Source organism: Apodemus sylvaticus, chromosome 5 (assembly GCF_947179515.1).
Source record: "Apodemus sylvaticus chromosome 5, mApoSyl1.1, whole genome shotgun sequence".
Taxonomy (NCBI): Eukaryota; Metazoa; Chordata; class Mammalia; order Rodentia; family Muridae; genus Apodemus; species Apodemus sylvaticus.
The window spans coordinates 101,251,460-101,268,054 of NC_067476.1; the positions used below are offsets into that span (position 1 = coordinate 101,251,460).

Here is a 16,595-nt window from a genome sequence, read left to right on the forward strand (position 1 = left end):
CTATGCATGACCCCTTCAAGTCCTGGGCCGTCAACTGCAACTGAGGCTACACCTTCACCAATGGCCTTCTGTGGCCTCTCACTGTGCCAAGAGCCTCAGCTGCTCTTCATGACCCCTTCATGCCTTCAAAACCAGTACCATCTGGGTGACTCTTACACAGTACCAAGTCCAGCCTCAGCACAAAATACAACTGTGGCTATCTTTGGAACACTGCCTCTGTGCTCTCAGAAAACACTTCCCAGAAGATTTCACCTCAGTGATGCTGGTCTCTTCTTAATCACCGCTAATTTCTTAGCTCCAGCTAACCAGCATCAATAGTGCCAATAACACAAAGGTTTGCTTTAGTGGTTCTGGTATTTTGTTGCTCACAGCTGATTCTTCAGCCCCAGCTAACCAAAACCACAGAATCTTCACAATAAAAACATGGCCCCTTTAAGAGTCTTTAATCTTCCCTCTGAAATTTCACAAGCCAGGCCTCCATCTTCTACACTGTTCTTAACATTGTCTTATAAGCTCCTACAGAACTTTACATAGAGCTCTTAATATCTTAATGGCTTTTCCAGCTCAAAGTTCCAAAGTCCTTCCACAGTCCTCCCCAAAACATGGTCAGGTTGTCACAGGAATACCCCACTCCTGGTACCAATTTGTCTTAGTCAGGGTTTCTATTCCTGCACAAACATCATGACCAAGAATCAAGTTGCGGAGGAAAAGGTTTATTCAGCTTACACTTCCACATTGCTGTTCATCACCTAAGGAAGTCAGGACTGGAACTCAAGCAGGTCAGGAAGCAGGAGCTAATGCAGAGGCCATGGAGGGATGTTTCTTACTGGCTTGCTTCCGCTGGCTTGTTCACTCTGCTCTCTTATAGAACCCAAAAATACCAGCCGAGGGATGGCACCATCCACAAGGGGCCCTCCCCACCTTGATCACTAATTGAGAAAATGCCCCACAATTGTATCTCATGGAGGCACTTCCCCAACTGAAACTCCTTTCTCTGTGATAACTCCAGCCTGTGTGAAGTTGACACACAAAACTAGCCAGTACACCTGGGATACATAATACAATTTTATCTCAATAAACAACCAAAGAAGCATAAATCAGAAGTGACTGTTATTTCTTTATGCAGTAACAGGGAGTGCTAACTGGAATATGTCTTTTCCCCAGTCCCGCCACAGATGGTCCACAGGTTCCCTGTGCCCAGCGAAGACCCCTTACAGTTCTCAAAACTACAGAAGTCGTCACCGCCAATGAAATTATGTCTCCTGATGTTTGTGTAAGTTAACATAAATGGACTTAGTGGATTATCTCACTCAAATGTCTCAGACGTTTAGCATTTGGCTGGTTAGATAGCTCAGCAGGTAAGGGCACTGCCTGCCACACCTGATGGCCTGAGATTGGTCCCTGGGTCCCACATGGTGAAATGAGAAAACTAACTCCCACAAGTTGTCCTCTGACCATCGCATGACTCTCCCTGACACAGATGGACAAATAAATGTAATAAAATTCAGACAAACGTTAAACGTTCAACAAATGTTGAAATTTGCTTGTTGTAATCTCAGTGGGCAATGGAATAGAAGAGAATCTCAGATTTAAAGTCATCATAGACTGTGCAGTGAGTTGTAGGCTGCCTGAGTATATAGGTACATCTTGTTCAAAAGATTTGGATAGACATTAAAATCGCTAATGTGAACCAGGCACATGAAAAGATATTCATAATTATGTCACCAGGAAAATGCAAATTAGAGCTTCAGTGAGATACTATGTTGTATCCGATGTGAAGCCTATAATCAAGATAATAACAAATGCTTGGGGGCAAAGAGTATAGAAAAATTAGAACCTTCATGCATTGCACGAGTAGTCCTTTTGTAAAACATTAGCCATTCTCTCCAGTGTTGAACCGAGGGGCAGGTAAGAGTACTTGCTCTGATTCCCAGCCCAGGTGGCAGCCCACAACTGGCTGTAAGGCTAGCCATCCACAGCCCCCAGTGGCTCTCCTGGGTACTGCACACATAGGCTAACACACATGTAAGTGAAAACACCCATACACATAAAATAATTACTAGACAGGCAGTGGTGATGTACACCTGTAATCCCAGCACCGAGGTAGAGCCAGGTGGATCTGAGTTCGAGGCCAGTCTAGCCTACAAAGCAAGTTCCCAGACAGGGTAACGCAGAGAAACCCTGTCTTGAAAAAAAATTTTTATACTAGTTAAACATAGTTACTAAAAGCCATAGCATATCTCATGCACGACATACCCATGATAACTACACTCACACACAGATAGTATAGAAATATTATTCATGATAGAGAATGCAACCTAGATGTGATCATCTAATGAATAAATAAAATATATATTAACACAGTGGCATATTACTTGATGATTCAAAGGGATGAATGATAGACTGACATTTGTCACAGCATGGTTGACCCTCACAGTAAGTGCAGGAAACGAGGTCTATCAAGTGAGTGACATCCTGTGTCTGGAGAGAGTACTGCTCTGAAAGTGACTCCCACCCTCTCCTTGCCTGAAGTAACCATAATAAAGCAGAGCAGTTGGGAGCTCTGGAGAGGGCAGTGGCACGGCGCGGGTGTGGCGCGGGAAATGTGGTGTGCTTGACTTCTACCAAAAGAGCACACGGTGAACACACCAGAACACTGAGGTGCACACTGTGAAGTGATGAATTATATCTCGAAATCTTTGGTTTTGAAGAATTATTTTATGTAGCTGTCTTCAGACACACCAGAAAAGGACATCAGATCTCATCACAGATGGTTGTAAGCCACCATGTGGTTGCTGGGAATTGAACTCAGGACCTCTGGAAGTACAACCAGTATTCTTAACCTCTGAGCTGTCTCTCCAGCCCCCATATCTAAAAGTCTAATTTGGCAGCCTTTTTCACACTTGCATGCCCAGTGCACATGTAAAATGACTTTTGTGGCAATGGAAACATTCTGTAGACCAACCAGTTTTTCTTTCTGTTAATCTTTTTCTCTCGTCATGTAAGTCTGTGTTTATGTATGGGGAGTGCTTACGTGTGTATGAGCGCAGAGGTTCTGTCTTTACACCATGTATATGAGTCACCAGGCCTGGCTGTGGGTGGCCGTACTCACTGAGCTGGCTCATGGCCCCCCCATTCTGTTCTGTCTACCATCCCAAAGTCAGATAAAAAGACCAAAGGCACCGGCATGGCACGGCACTTTGTGGAAACTTTGCCGAGCCTGGGCATTGGTGGAGGGTGAGGTGGGGTCGGGGGGTGGGAGGGGGTGTCGGCTGGGAGTGGGGTGAGAGGCTACATAACGACTGCACTTCCTCCTCCTCATCCAAGAAAATGAGCCAAATCATTGGGTGATGGTGGCTTTTTAAAAGAGTTTTCTTTTTATTTATCTTTTTGATAAATATTTTATATCTGATAAAATACACAGGATTTTATAGCTAGATAGATGTGAATGGCAATGCTGTTTTATATCCAAAATGTAGAATTTCTAATGACTCAGAAGAGCCTAGGAGACTTTTATGACTGAAGGAAGATACGCAGGCTCCACTCCAGTTTTGTGAGATTTGAATTTCCAGAGAAGGAATCCACACATTATGTTCCCCTTTGTTTTAAATAATTTGGGAACGTTATTCTGCAATTCTGAGATTCTGATACAGTTAGCTCCCTGGTTGCTATGGAGAGCGTGGTGATTGGTCAGAGCGGACAGTGCAGGCTGTGTTCTGGAGAATGCCACCCCCACCCAGTGCACAACGGCCTAGCTAGGGAGGGTCGAGGGTGGGGCAGTAGGTCTGGGCTCAGCTCCTCCGTGAAGGCCTGGGCTATTAATGGAGTTCTCCTTGTTCACGCTCTCTGCCTCCCTCTACCGCCTCCCTCTCCCTTCTCTCCCTTTTCTTTCCTTTTCCTCTCTTTCTCCCTCTTCTTTCCTTAACCTTTGCAATGTCTTCCTTGGATATTTTAAAGACGTACTTAACTGAATATTTTAGCCATTTCCCTCCCCAAGTTATTTATTTGGGTGTTTGTGTTTGAAGCAGGCCTGGAGCTGTTTTAAATCTACATTCACTGTCTCTTTGAGATATACCTCTACTGCTACTTCCTTAATTTTGAGTCAGAAATTGTGTCAAAATGTCAAATTGTAGCTAATCTAGGAAATTAAATTAATACCTATTAGCTGCAAGGTTAAATGAGTGGACATTTCTTATATTGTAGGTAAGTATATAAAGTGGTTTAATCTCTCAGGGCAGGTAAGCAATGCATGTAAACACACATGCACACGCGCACGCACACACACACACAACCCTTAGTGTTTTTAACCTTTCAACTAGATAATTATTTTAGAAATATCTATCCTAGGAACTCTTAAATGATTATAAAAAATTGTGTATATTTTAAAAATAGTTTTCAAGTGGTGGGAAATAGGGAATAATGTGAACTCGATCCCTAGGACCCACCTGGTAGAAGGAGGAAAATGACACAGACTGTCCTCTGACCTCCATACATGCCATGGCTCACATACATGTACATGCATTGTGACCATCCTGGTTGGATGTTTTTATTTATATGTATGTGTGTGGTTGTGTAAATAAATGCTGTGTGTGTGTGTGTGTGTGAGTGTGTGTGTGTTGCGGTATCAGTGGAAACCAGAAGAGGATACCAACTCATTTAGAGCTAAGCTGTCTTAGCATGGTTGCTAGGATCTGAACCTGGGTCAAATAGAGAGGCATCATGTGCTCTTTGAGTCATCTCTCCAGTCCCTGGAATAGTTTCTAAGTGAGAACAGTAGTGTCGGTTCCTCAGTGCTCAGGAAAAACTGATTGGGAGAGGGCATTAAGCAGTTTTTCTATGTGTAGAGTCCTCCCAGTATATTTTTTGATGAAGTAAAATTTTCTTTGTTAATAAAATCATTTTCCTCAATTCTGTCCTGCACTTTTTAAGTTGTCTTCAACTAGAGGTCCTGGTTTGTTATTTCCAAATCTCATGTCAATGATCTGATGTCTTAAGTTTTTTTAAAAAAATGTGTGTGTGTGTTGTATCATATTTGTTACTGTCATAGCTAAAGCATGTTTGTTTTATTTTAGGATGAACTTACAGAAATTGAACCTTTGAGTGAAGATGCCGTCATCACTGGTTTCAGGAATGCGACTCTTTGTCCCAACCCTGAGGACACTTGTGACTTTGCTAGAGCAGCTCGCTTGGCATCCACTCCTTTCCACGAGCTACCGCCCTCGCAGGGCATCGCTCCGGATCCCGAGGAGCTGCTGCAGGAGGAGGATCTGGACGGGCTGGCCACGGAGGGTCATCACACTGTTCATCACCAGACCCTGAGCGTGAAGAAGCTGAGGTGATTGCAGTGTTTCTCTCTTGGTCTGTGTACTTATCAATCACAGGGACCAGGTATCAGGCTCTTACTGTCTATCAGATGCTCAGTAAGAGAGTAACTCTGACCCAGGCACTATGTCGGTGAAGGTTACAGATTGGTTTGGATTTGAGGATTAGAAGAAGTAAAGTGTGCTGGTTACGAGACTCAGCTATCTCCCAACCCTCTGCAACTCCATTCCAGGGATTCGATATTATCTTCTGGCTCTGGGTGCTTGTACCGAAGGAGAGAGGGCTCAGCAGTTAAGAGCACTTTGTCGTAGAGGACCTGGGTTTGATTTCCAGCTCCCACATGATAACTCTCAGCTCTGCATCTCCAGTTCTAGGGTGTCCATTGCCCTCTTCTGATTTATACATGTACCAGACACATGCATGGTGCACACAGTTGTGAGCAGATGCTCATACACACATAGTGCATGACTCTAAAACAGTTCTTCTTAATCTGTTTCTGATTCCGGAAAAATGGTGTGCTTTAAAGGCAAGACTAATAAAATTGAATCCTATTACAAGATGAGTTCAGTATAAAATTTATAATTTAAAACTGTATAAAGTTGGGCTCTAAACAGACAGCTACTGGTTAAAAGCATTGGGTGCTCTAGCAGATGTCCCAGGCTCGGTTCTTAGCACCTGCAGTGCTACCTCCCAACCCTCTGCAGCTCCATTCCAGGGATTCGACGTTATCTTCTGGCTCTGGGTGCTGTTCCCACACTGGTGCACTGACATGCATGCCTGCAAAACACTTGTAAAAGCAAATCATTCTTTATTAAGAGAATATATAAAGTTCTGACAGAAGTTGGCATATATCGTTCCTGAGGATGGCTTCACTTGTGTTTCTTACAGCCCAATTATTGAAGACAGCAATGAGGCCACCCACTCATCTGGCTTCTCCAGGTCTTCTTCCTCAGCTACCAGTACATCATCCATCAAAGGCTTTCAGATTCTGGAAAAGCTGGAGCTGACGAACGACACAGCAGGTAGATTGTTCCAGCCAACAGGCTGACTTTGAATTCAGAGATCTGCCTGCCTCTGCTCCCAGGTGCTGGGATTAAAGATGTGTGTCACCATTGCCTGGCCCCCGCCCCGTCCCTGTTCTGGTGTGTGGGTATGGGTGTAGGTATGGTGTATGTGGTTAGAGGGAGGAAGGGAGGGAAGGAGGGAGGCAGAGACAGACAGACAGACAGACAAACAGAAAACAGGCTAGAAAAGGGCATCAGGTCTCCTGGAGCTAGGGTTATAGGCAGTTGTGAGCTGTGAGACATAAGCCAAACTCAGATCTTCTAGAAGATCAAGAAATGCTCTTAACTACCAAGCATCTGTCCAGCCCCTTTACTACTGTGCTTTATATATTTTTTTTCAACTTCTTTTCTCCACAGAAAATGCTATTCAGTCACCCTGGTGTTCACAGTATCGCCTGCAACTGTTAAAATCCCCACCAGAGTTAAGTGCTTTTGCAGAGTTTTCTATGGGAGATAGACCGATGCCTGTGCTGGAAATAGGGAAGGAGATTACGTTAGGTAAGTAGTGCTGCACGCTTATCCTTCTGCATATACAAATAAGTGATTTCAGTGCCACAGGCTCTTCAACACTCAATGTTCCTAGGTTGTAGTAAATAGCACCAGAGAGGTTAATACGTTGAGAAGTTCATGCCACAGTAACAAAGTACTTTTTTTTTTTGCCTCTTTTAATATTTTTTCTTAGATTTATATATTTTACTTAATGAATGTTTTGCCTGCAAATATGTGATGCCCGTTGGATCCCTCAGAACTAGGGTTACAGGTGGTTGTGAGCCAGCTTGTGGGTGCTGGGAATTACACCCGAGTCCTCTACAAGAGTGCTAAGTCCTCTTAACTGCCAAGCCAATGTCCAGAGCTCATTTGGATTTTTATGTAAATAACTTTGAAAAGTATTCTAAATGCCACTTAATGGCAAAAACACTAGCACCTCTCACACTTAAGCCAGAAGGTAAAGTGTAAGGACCTACATATATTCACAGTATATATATATTCATTCATATTCATGAATATATATATTACATATATTCAACCTTCTCAACAGGTGGCCAAGATTACTGCATCAAACTAGAGCACCTAACATGTGAAAATTACAGGTTATTCTGGGTGGCACAACGAAACTCTACAGAGCTATTCATGATAAAGGTGAGATGGGTCCTTTGTAATTTCATCACCTTGTAAATCAGCAAAGAAGCTAGTGTGTGTCTTTATGTTACTGCAAAACCGGGGAAATCACTGAGACACCAAAAAAGTCAGTCACTGCTCTAGGGCAAGATCAGAGCTAAGAACTGAGGGACTGTTGCATACAGACTCTCTTGTGTCTAAGAACTGAGGAACTGTTGCGTACAGACGCTCTTGTGTCTAAGCATGCTAAATATTCTCTTGGCTTTATCTTTCTGAGGAAACATGCCCTGGGGGTGTGGACTGTTCCACTCAGGACAGGTTGTATTCTAGTCTGACACACATTGAGGATCGCCTTGAAATCTCAGTTTACCATCACTGGGGAAGCCTTGTTTTGTTTTTCTTATATTGGAACCCAGATACCTTCCCCACCCCGACATCCTTTAGTACTTTCTGAGGAACTGAAGGCAAAAATTCTTTAAATCCTCTAGGTCTGAAAATTCCTTATTCTCTGTCTTTTCATGATTGGTAGTAAGACTAGATACAGAATTCTTTGTTTTTGTTTTTGTTTTTTTTTTTTTTAGAATTTTAATGCCTTCTTTTATAATCATGCTTGGTTTTGTTTGTTTTCTTATTATTTGTGACTGGTTTTTGGTATATTTTTTCCCATGGTTTTAGAAACTGCATAGGCAAACGTCACACCACTGAGGCACATCCTCAACTCCTCACCTTGCCTTTGAAGTCTTTTGCCATCCTGATCTTTTGTTTTTTAAGCTCAGCAAGGCAATTTTGTTTGCAAAAGGATGTGCTACTCTTGGTTTTTAGTGGTGATGTGGTGACTATGTCTTTCCCCAGTTGGTTGAGGTCTAGCCTCACGGTCTTAATCTTTTGGCTAGTACTAAAAAAAAAAAAACAGTACAAAGGGATGAAGGAAGGGTGTCAGGAATCAGCCTCTCTTTATTGACAAATCAAGAACCAATTAGGGAACTAGACCTTAGTATCAGCACCTCCCCTTGCAGTACTTAGAGTTCTAGGCCATCCAGGGATACATTGTGAGCTCTTGTCTCCAACTGCATTTTCAGTCTGCCAGCCATCAGCACATTCTAATTGACATTCCACTTAAATATTATGTCTTGCAGGCATCTTGTCAGCCTATCCCATGGGATTTTTATATCCACGTCAAGTTAAAGGAGCGTCTGGGTGAGGACTGTGACCAGTTTTGCAGCTGCTGTCAGTACCAAGATGGCCATGTCGTTTGCTACCAGTATTTAAACTGTTCGACTCTCCAGGTTTGTGATAACACTAAACACATGTTACATCTACACAAGCCGCCATCCAGGGCTGCAGAGGAGGCTCAGCAGCCGTGGCTCTCGCTGTGGAGTCTAATGGGCTGACTGTGAGGCCCTGAGCCCCACTGTAATGCTGATGAGAGAATTAAATCCTATAAATCGCTTTCTGCCTGCCACTCCCACATCATGGCTTGTACACACACACACACACACACACACACACACACAAACAAATAAATGTAACTAAAATTACTTAATACAAAATTCCTTTCAAGCATCTAGAAATAGACTACCCAGGTGGTGGTGGCTCACACCTTTAATGCCAACACTGGGCAGGTAGAGGCAGGAGGATTTCTGAATTCAAGGCCAATCTACAGAGTGAGTTCTAGGACAGTCAGGGCTCTACACAGAGAAACCTTGTCTCAGGAAAAAAAAGAAAGTAGTCCATTTTTAATTTTTTATTTATTTAACTCGTGTGTGTGTGTGTGTGTGTGTGTGTGTGTGTGTATGCACCTGTGCACACAATGGTGTACATGTGGAGATCAAGTCAGTTCTCCTTCCGATGCATAAGTGCATAGACCTGGGTGGCCTTGAATTTCTGGACGTCTTTCTACCTCAGGCTTCCGAGTGCTGGGGTTACAGGTGTACCTCAACATAACCATCTGTAGAGAAAGACAAATTCAATTCAAGTTTAAAAGTATTGAATACTCTTTTCTCAGATAATACTTGCTTGGTTGGTTGCTTGGTTTTTAGTGCTGAGGATTGACAAGAGCCCAATACAGTCTAGGCAACTGCCAGCTGTATCCCACTTCTTATACAAGTGGCTTTGATCAAGTAAGTACCTATTTGATATTTGTTAGCATTTTATCTTGAGAAGTGGGGAGGAGGGGCAGGGAGGAGAAATGAACAGGGCCCCTAACTAGAATAATTATCAACTCATTTAAAGCAAAATAAAGAACCAGCTCCTGGTTTTGTTGATTCTTTGTGTGGTTCTCTTGGTTTCTACTTGATTGATTTCCAGCCCTGAGTTTGATGATTTCCTGTTTTCTCCTCCTCCTGGGTGAATTAGCTTCTTTTTGTTCCAGGGCTTCCAGTTGTGCCGTTAAGCTTCTAGTGTATGCTCTCTCCAATTTCTTTTTGGAGGCACTCAAAGCTATGAGTTTTCCTCTTAGCACTGCTTTCACTGTGTCCCATAAATTTGTGTATGTTGTGCCTTCATTTTCGTTAAATTCTAAAAAGTCTTTGATTTCTTTCTTTATTTCTTCTTTGACCAAGGTATCATTGAGTAGAGTATTGTTCAGTTTCCATGTGTATGTGGGCTTTCTGTTGTTTTTGTTGTTATTAAAGACCACTTTTACTCCATAGTGATCTGATAGGAGGCATGGGATTATTTCAGTCTTCTTATATTTGTTGAGGTCTGTCTTGTGACCAACTATATGATCGATTTTGGAGAAGGTACCATGAGGTGCTGAGAAAAAGGTATATTCTTTTTGCTTTGGGATGAAAAGTTCATATATATCTGTTAAATCCAATTGGTCCAAAGCTTCAATTAGTTTCACTGTCTCCCTGTTTAGTTTCTGTTTTCCTGATCGGTCCATTGAGGAGAGTGGGGTGTTGAAGTCACCCACAATTATTGTGTTAGGTGCAATGTGTGCTTTGAGCTTTAGTAAAGTTTCTTTTATGAATGAGGGTGCCCTTGCATTTGGAGCATAGATGTTCAGGATTGATTCCCCAACATGCAATAAGGACACATGCTCTACTATGTTCATAGCAGCCCTATTTATAATAGCCAGAAGCTGGAAAGAACCCAGGTGTCCCTCAACGGAGGAATGGATACAAAAATGTGGTATATATACACAATGGAGTACTATTCAGCCATTAGAAACAATGAATTCATGAAATTCTTAGACAAATGGATGAAGCTGGAGAACATCATACTAAGTGAGGCAACCCAGTCTCAAAAGATCAATTATGGTATACACTCACTGATAAGTGGATATTAGCATAGAAAACTGGAATACCCAAAACATAATCCACACATCAAATGAGGTACAAGAAGAACGGAGGAGTAGCCCCTGGTTCTGGAAAGACTCAGTGTAGCAGTATAGGGCAAAACCAGAACGGGAAAGTGGGAAGGGGTGGGTGGGCGAACAGGGGGAGGGAAGGGGGCTTATGGGACTTTCGGGGAGTGGGGAGCCAGAAAAGGGGAAATCATTTGAAATGTAAATAAAAAATATATCGAATAAATAAAAAAATAAAATAAAGCAAAATAAAATCTGTGTCTTACCTGTACTGCATCCCCTGAAGCCTTTAAAAATACAGGCACAGTATATCATTTTATTCTCTGCTGTGTTCTTTGAGTTTTGGTACCAACATAATTTTTTAATGTTTTACTGTGTGTGTGTGTGTGTGTGTGTGTGTGTGTGTGTGTGTGTGTGTATGTGTGTACACATGTAGGCGAACATGCATGTGGCTGTTAGAACAGCTTGCAGGAGTCCTTTCTCTCTGTCCACCATATGCTTCTCTTCCTGTCCCTCATCTGCAGTCTCCTTCAGTCCTCACAGTCTTAAGGAGACCGCAATGCTCTGGCTGGGGCAGGACTCCAACTGCACTGCAGCAGGAGACGAAAGGAGTGCACACAATAGCACCATGAGGGCTGTGCTGCGGGTGGGGCACTGGAGAAACTGTGTTCTCTCTCTGTTTCAGGATCTTCTCCAACACAGCGAATTTGTTACTCATGAAATAATAGTGCTGATCATTTACAACCTGTTGACAATAGTGAGGAAGCTGCACAAAGCGGAAATCGTGCATGGAGACTTGGGTCTGAGGAGCCTGATCCTCAGGAACAGGTTGGTGGTTCTTCCTTCCCTTCATTGGCTGCCTTCAAACAAAACAAAACAAACAAACAAAAACCATGAATAATTCTTCTATTTATGCCCTTAAAAAACAAGCACATCAGAGTGTTTTCTCTGCACCACGTGCATGCCTACTACCCACGAAGGACAGAAGGAGTCAGTCAGCACCTCTGCAACTGGAGTGACAGATGGTTGTGAAGCCGCCAAGTGGGCACTGGGAACATAAGGCGCTCTGTGTGTGTGTGTGTGTGTGTGTGTGTGTGTGTGTGTGTGTGTGTGTGTGTATGTATCCAGGTGCTGTGTGTGTGTGTATCCAGGTGCTGTGTGTGTGGACATCCAGGAGTTGTGTGTGTGTGTGTGTGTGTGTGTGTGTGTGGACATACAGGCGCTGTGTGTGTGAACAATAGGTAAAGGGTGCTTGCCTTGCATGTGTGAAGCCCTGGGCTCAAATTGAACACCAGGAAAAATGTAAAAGGAAATTATCTTTTATTTAACAAAATTGGCAGGAAATATTTTATAGAGTTATAAGTACTAAAATCCAGAGAACCTTTTATGTATTTTTTAAGTGTGTGTTGGTCTTCTTGTATGTATGTGTACCACATGCATGTTTGATGCCATTAGAGGTTAGGATAGGGCATGGCGTCCCCTGGCACTGGAGTTGTGGATAGTTGTAAACCATCACATGGATTTATAGAAATTGAGCTTTGGTTCTCTGTGAGAACAGAAAGCGCTCTTTACCTCTGAGCCATCTCCAACCCCCAAGAAATCAACTTTTGAAGTCTATTAGTTTATTGTGTACGTAACTTGTGAGGAAAATGAGATTGTGAGGTAGGAATACTGCTCAGTGGTAAAGTGATTGCTAGCCTGGGCTTGATCCCCAGAGAAGGAGAGGAGGAAGAGAAGTGTTGCCGTGGCGACCCTGAGTAGAGAGCTAGAGAAAGGCCGTGCTTCTTTATGAATTTGTGAAACTCTGTCTCAAGCTTAGAAAACGTGTTTTACATGATTATATCTTATAAAAGCAAAATTAAGTTGGATCTATGCCAAGGAAAAATGGGAGCTGCTGTAAAGTGTAAAGCCTGTGCTGGAGAGGTTGGTGACTGGAAGGGTGCTCCCCCTGGTGCTCCCCTCAGGCACTCACTAAAGTAGGAAATACACCTACTTGATAGGAAGGTAAAAATGTGGTGTTGGTTTAATTGAAATAGGAAATGTAACCCTCTAGATAGCAGTTCACTAGAAATAAGCTTATAAATTGTTCACCACACGTCAGAGGTAGGTAGATCCTTTGCTACTTGGAAAGCCCACCGGTTACAGTAAACAAGGACTATGAGACCTGCGTGGGGAGAACTCACTTGTAATGCCCGACCTTACTGAGTAGTGTAGAAGCTTGAGAATGTTCTGAGGGGGCCATGCACTATGGGTTAGATCAGATAGAGCAGATCACATTCCTTGTGATCAAAGAAATCCTAACCCTTTGGGCTGGCCTCGCCGGTAGTATATGTGTGCATTTTCATAATTAACCACTGGAGGGCACTGTTGGCAAGGCTAAGATACACCTGTAGCCCTTTCAAAAAGGAAAAAAAGCCAGGCTCTGTAGCTGCTTTCCCAGCTTGTTTCTGTTATCTTCTCTCAAATCTCCTCAGGATCCACGACCCCTATGACTATGACGACCATGCTGTGAGGATCGTGGACTTCTCCTACAGTGTTGACCTGAAGGTGCAGCTGGATGCGTTTGCCTTTAGTGGCTTTCGGACTGCACAGATCCTGGAAGGACAAAAGATCCTGGCTAACTGTTCTTCTCCCTACCAGGTGAGTGAAAGACAAGCCTGGACTAGTGTGGAGAGCATCTTAGCCTCTTCCTCGTCTGGAAAAACCATGAAAGCTGGTATTTACTGACGCTCGCTCGCTCGCCTAGATGACCCAGCTTTCAAATATGGTATCACCATGCAACTTACAGTTAACTGCTTTTCCTGTCACAGTGCTCAGAGATATAAACATACACATGTAAATACATAACTGAGTGGCCTGAGTGTTCTGGCCATTTCTGTATCTCGACATCCATGTCATCTGTCAAGTATTCTCACTGTACAGTTAGAGCAGCAGCCTATGTTCCTTGTACATTAGGCTTGGGAGGATTGAATGCCGTGCTGTCTGTGAGGACACCAGGGTGGGTGTGCAGTGTCTCACACGACTGTATCATATGCAGACATATCTTCTGACTGGATACATAGTGTATACGTGAAGTGATCCTGTGGGCCACAGTGGGTCCTTGCGAATGGACTAGGTGTCCTGATGTAGTTTGGCAATCCAGGTAACCCACAGAGACAGTCCATTGACATTGGCCCTTAGAAATAAGCTGTTGAATTGGGCAGTGGTGGCGCACGCCTTTAATCCCAACACTCAGGAGGCAGAGGCAGGAAGATTTCTGACTTGGAGCCCAGCCTGGTCTACAGAGTGAGTTCCAGGACAGCCAAGGCTACACAGAAAAGTTCTGTCTCAAAAAGGCAACATCATAATAATAATCCCTTAAATTATCTCCGACCGTCTCTTTGGAGAGCTTCTCCCTGCCCTGTAAAGATGGGGACCATCTGCTGAAGTGTGTGAGCGCCGTCAGTGCTTCCCAGCTCTGGATAAGTAAGCTGACGATGGAAGCAGAGCGCGAGCGGTCAGCTCATGGAACATTTTGTGCTTCCAGGTGGACCTGTTGGGGATCGCAGACCTTGCACACTTGCTGTTGTTCAGGGAGCACCTGCATGTCCTCTGGGACGGGCTCCTCTGGAAACCCAGCCAAGACACTGCTGCGTAAGTACCGGCTCCTCAGGTTCTCCCCATCCCACCAGTTTGCCCTCTCTCTCCAGCCGTCTCTGCTGTGGTGGGCAGCCTGAGGTTTTGAAACCAAGTGCTGTGGTTCCAGTGATGTCTCCAAGTTCACTTTAGTGTCTACAGAACAACTAGTGCAGGGAAAGGAATGGCCAGTTGAAAGCAAGACCTAGATCTGTTCAGACTTTAGGGTTTTTCTTAGCTTAGAAATAGAAATCTTTTAGAGGAATAAGTTTTCTAACCAATTGGTGTTAGGCTTTTTAACAGATGTGTTTATCAAAAGTCAATTGTCTTTTCCAAATTGTATACTGACTTTAGATTATTATCTATATAATGAAGAGGTAGAACCAAATCACCGAGCAGTCTCCTGGTGCAGAACTAAGTGATCTCTCAGGCCTGTCGGGGACTTTTTAGATCATTACGGACCGCTCTAACTCACCTTTGCCAGTGCTTCCCAGCATAAACTCATAAGTAATGACGTACTTACTGCCTGCCCGATCTCAAGTTTGTTCTAATTTTAAGTCAGTGTTGAAGGGTTAATGTCCCTTCCCTGCTTTCCTCTCCAAAACATTAAGTTGTATTTTCTTCTTCATTTTGTTCGGAACTTGGCCAATCACATTTGTCTCTTGCATGTATTTTTAAAATAGGTTTGATCCTGACATGGTGGCTCAGGCCTTTAACCCCAGCACATGGAAGGCAGAGGCTCAAGGCCAGCCAGAGCCACACAGTGAGACATTGTCTTAGACAGCAACAAAAATAAATAAGTTAATCAAATTGCTTAAAGGATCCTTTGAGATGTGCAGGGTGAGCAGGCATCTTGGGCTCCCTGTGGACCTGTGGATGTAGTTAGTAGATGGGCGTGGTGGCCTTTGCCACCCCCTGCCCTCCCCACAGCACCTAAGAGACCAGAAGAGTAAGAGCAAGCCACTTTAGTCAATCAGGATCCAGACCACTGACGAGGGCGGAGCTGGAGGCGGGAGTGACGGAGTCATGACCTGCAGCGAGAAATGGCAGGGGGGGGGGGGGAAGGAAGTTTCTTTCTCTCTGACCGTGTGTGGAGAAGTGCTAGCAGGTGTCGAGATCCGTGGGCTCGGGCAAGAGTGGATTCCTTCCTTCCACATGTGCTCGGGCCGCCAGGGCAGACTTATTTTTGTAGTTCTTCCCTGTGCCTTTAAGAGTGTTTGAATCATCTCCCATCTTAGATGTCTTGGAATCACCATATATCATTTTAGCACGTTAATGTACTGCTGAGTTAAACTGAGAAAGAATTCTAATTTTCACGTGCCCTATCTTGATAGAAATGATTTTTTATATTTTCTTAGGCTAAAGGACAGTGAATTGTGGAATAAATTCTTTGTGGGGATTCTGAACGCCAGTGACAAGTCCACCGTGTCTGTCCTGGGGGAGCTTTCAGCAGAAATGAGCGGGGCTTTTGATGCCACGTTCCACAGCCACCTGAACAAAGCCCTGTGGAAGCTGGAGAATGTAATTAGTCCGGAAGCTTTGCTCGTGCGGCAAGACAAGCCGCCGGGCCTCGAGAGCCCTGCCTAAGCCGAGCTGTACTGTGAAGAAGTCTGGAGCTGCTGGGATTGGATTTAGAGCATGCGCAGACACAGCGGCTGTCACCAGGGGGTCACTCTCAGTAGCACAGCTTAGCAGATGCTCAAGCTCTGGCGGCCACATCTGGATTATTCAAAAGGATTCCATACAAACAGCTGCTGCTTAGCCCTCCCTCGGCTTCTGCCTGTTCTCTTTTGTAATATTGTAACATCTACTCTCCCTCTCACCTGTATTTTATAATAAAATAGTTTTTGTTACATTTCTGCTGCTGGCTTTTCATCTACAGTTGCAAACTAAGGTGATAAATAGTTTCATTTTTGGAGAGGAATTACTTTACCTTGGAAGCTTACGTATCCTAGATTGAGAGCAGCTGCCTTTGGGTTATAAGAGGGCAGCTGGCCAGCCATTTCGTCCATCTCTCTGGCCTTCTAGCAGGTGTCCAAAAGGAAAGCAGGTAAAATGATGTACACAGACCAGCTTGCCTTAAGTTCAAAGGTGTGTTTTATACTCACAGTATAGCGGTGCACAGTAGAGTGTTTTCAGTTTTATTTGGTATTGCCTAAAGTGCTTAC

The 16,595-nt window shown here is 43.8% G+C and overlaps 1 protein-coding gene across 2 annotated transcripts in view; it reads left to right on the forward strand.

Moving 5' to 3' along the window:
- Nucleotides 1-16,282, forward strand: part of Bub1b (BUB1 mitotic checkpoint serine/threonine kinase B) — a 53,263-nt gene extending 36,981 nt beyond the window's left edge. For both annotated transcript variants that reach the window (XM_052183226.1, XM_052183227.1), the window contains exons 14-23: nt 1,165-1,273; nt 5,073-5,335; nt 6,211-6,344; nt 6,744-6,884; nt 7,426-7,526; nt 8,642-8,791; nt 11,498-11,640; nt 13,287-13,452; nt 14,339-14,445; nt 15,786-16,282. In XM_052183226.1, coding sequence (XP_052039186.1) covers nt 1,165-1,273; nt 5,073-5,335; nt 6,211-6,344; nt 6,744-6,884; nt 7,426-7,526; nt 8,642-8,791; nt 11,498-11,640; nt 13,287-13,452; nt 14,339-14,445; nt 15,786-16,014 — 1,543 coding nt within the window. In that variant the 3' untranslated portion in view covers nt 16,015-16,282. The remainder of the gene's footprint in view (nt 1-1,164; nt 1,274-5,072; nt 5,336-6,210; nt 6,345-6,743; nt 6,885-7,425; nt 7,527-8,641; nt 8,792-11,497; nt 11,641-13,286; nt 13,453-14,338; nt 14,446-15,785) is intronic.
- Nucleotides 16,283-16,595: the final 313 nt, after the last annotated feature.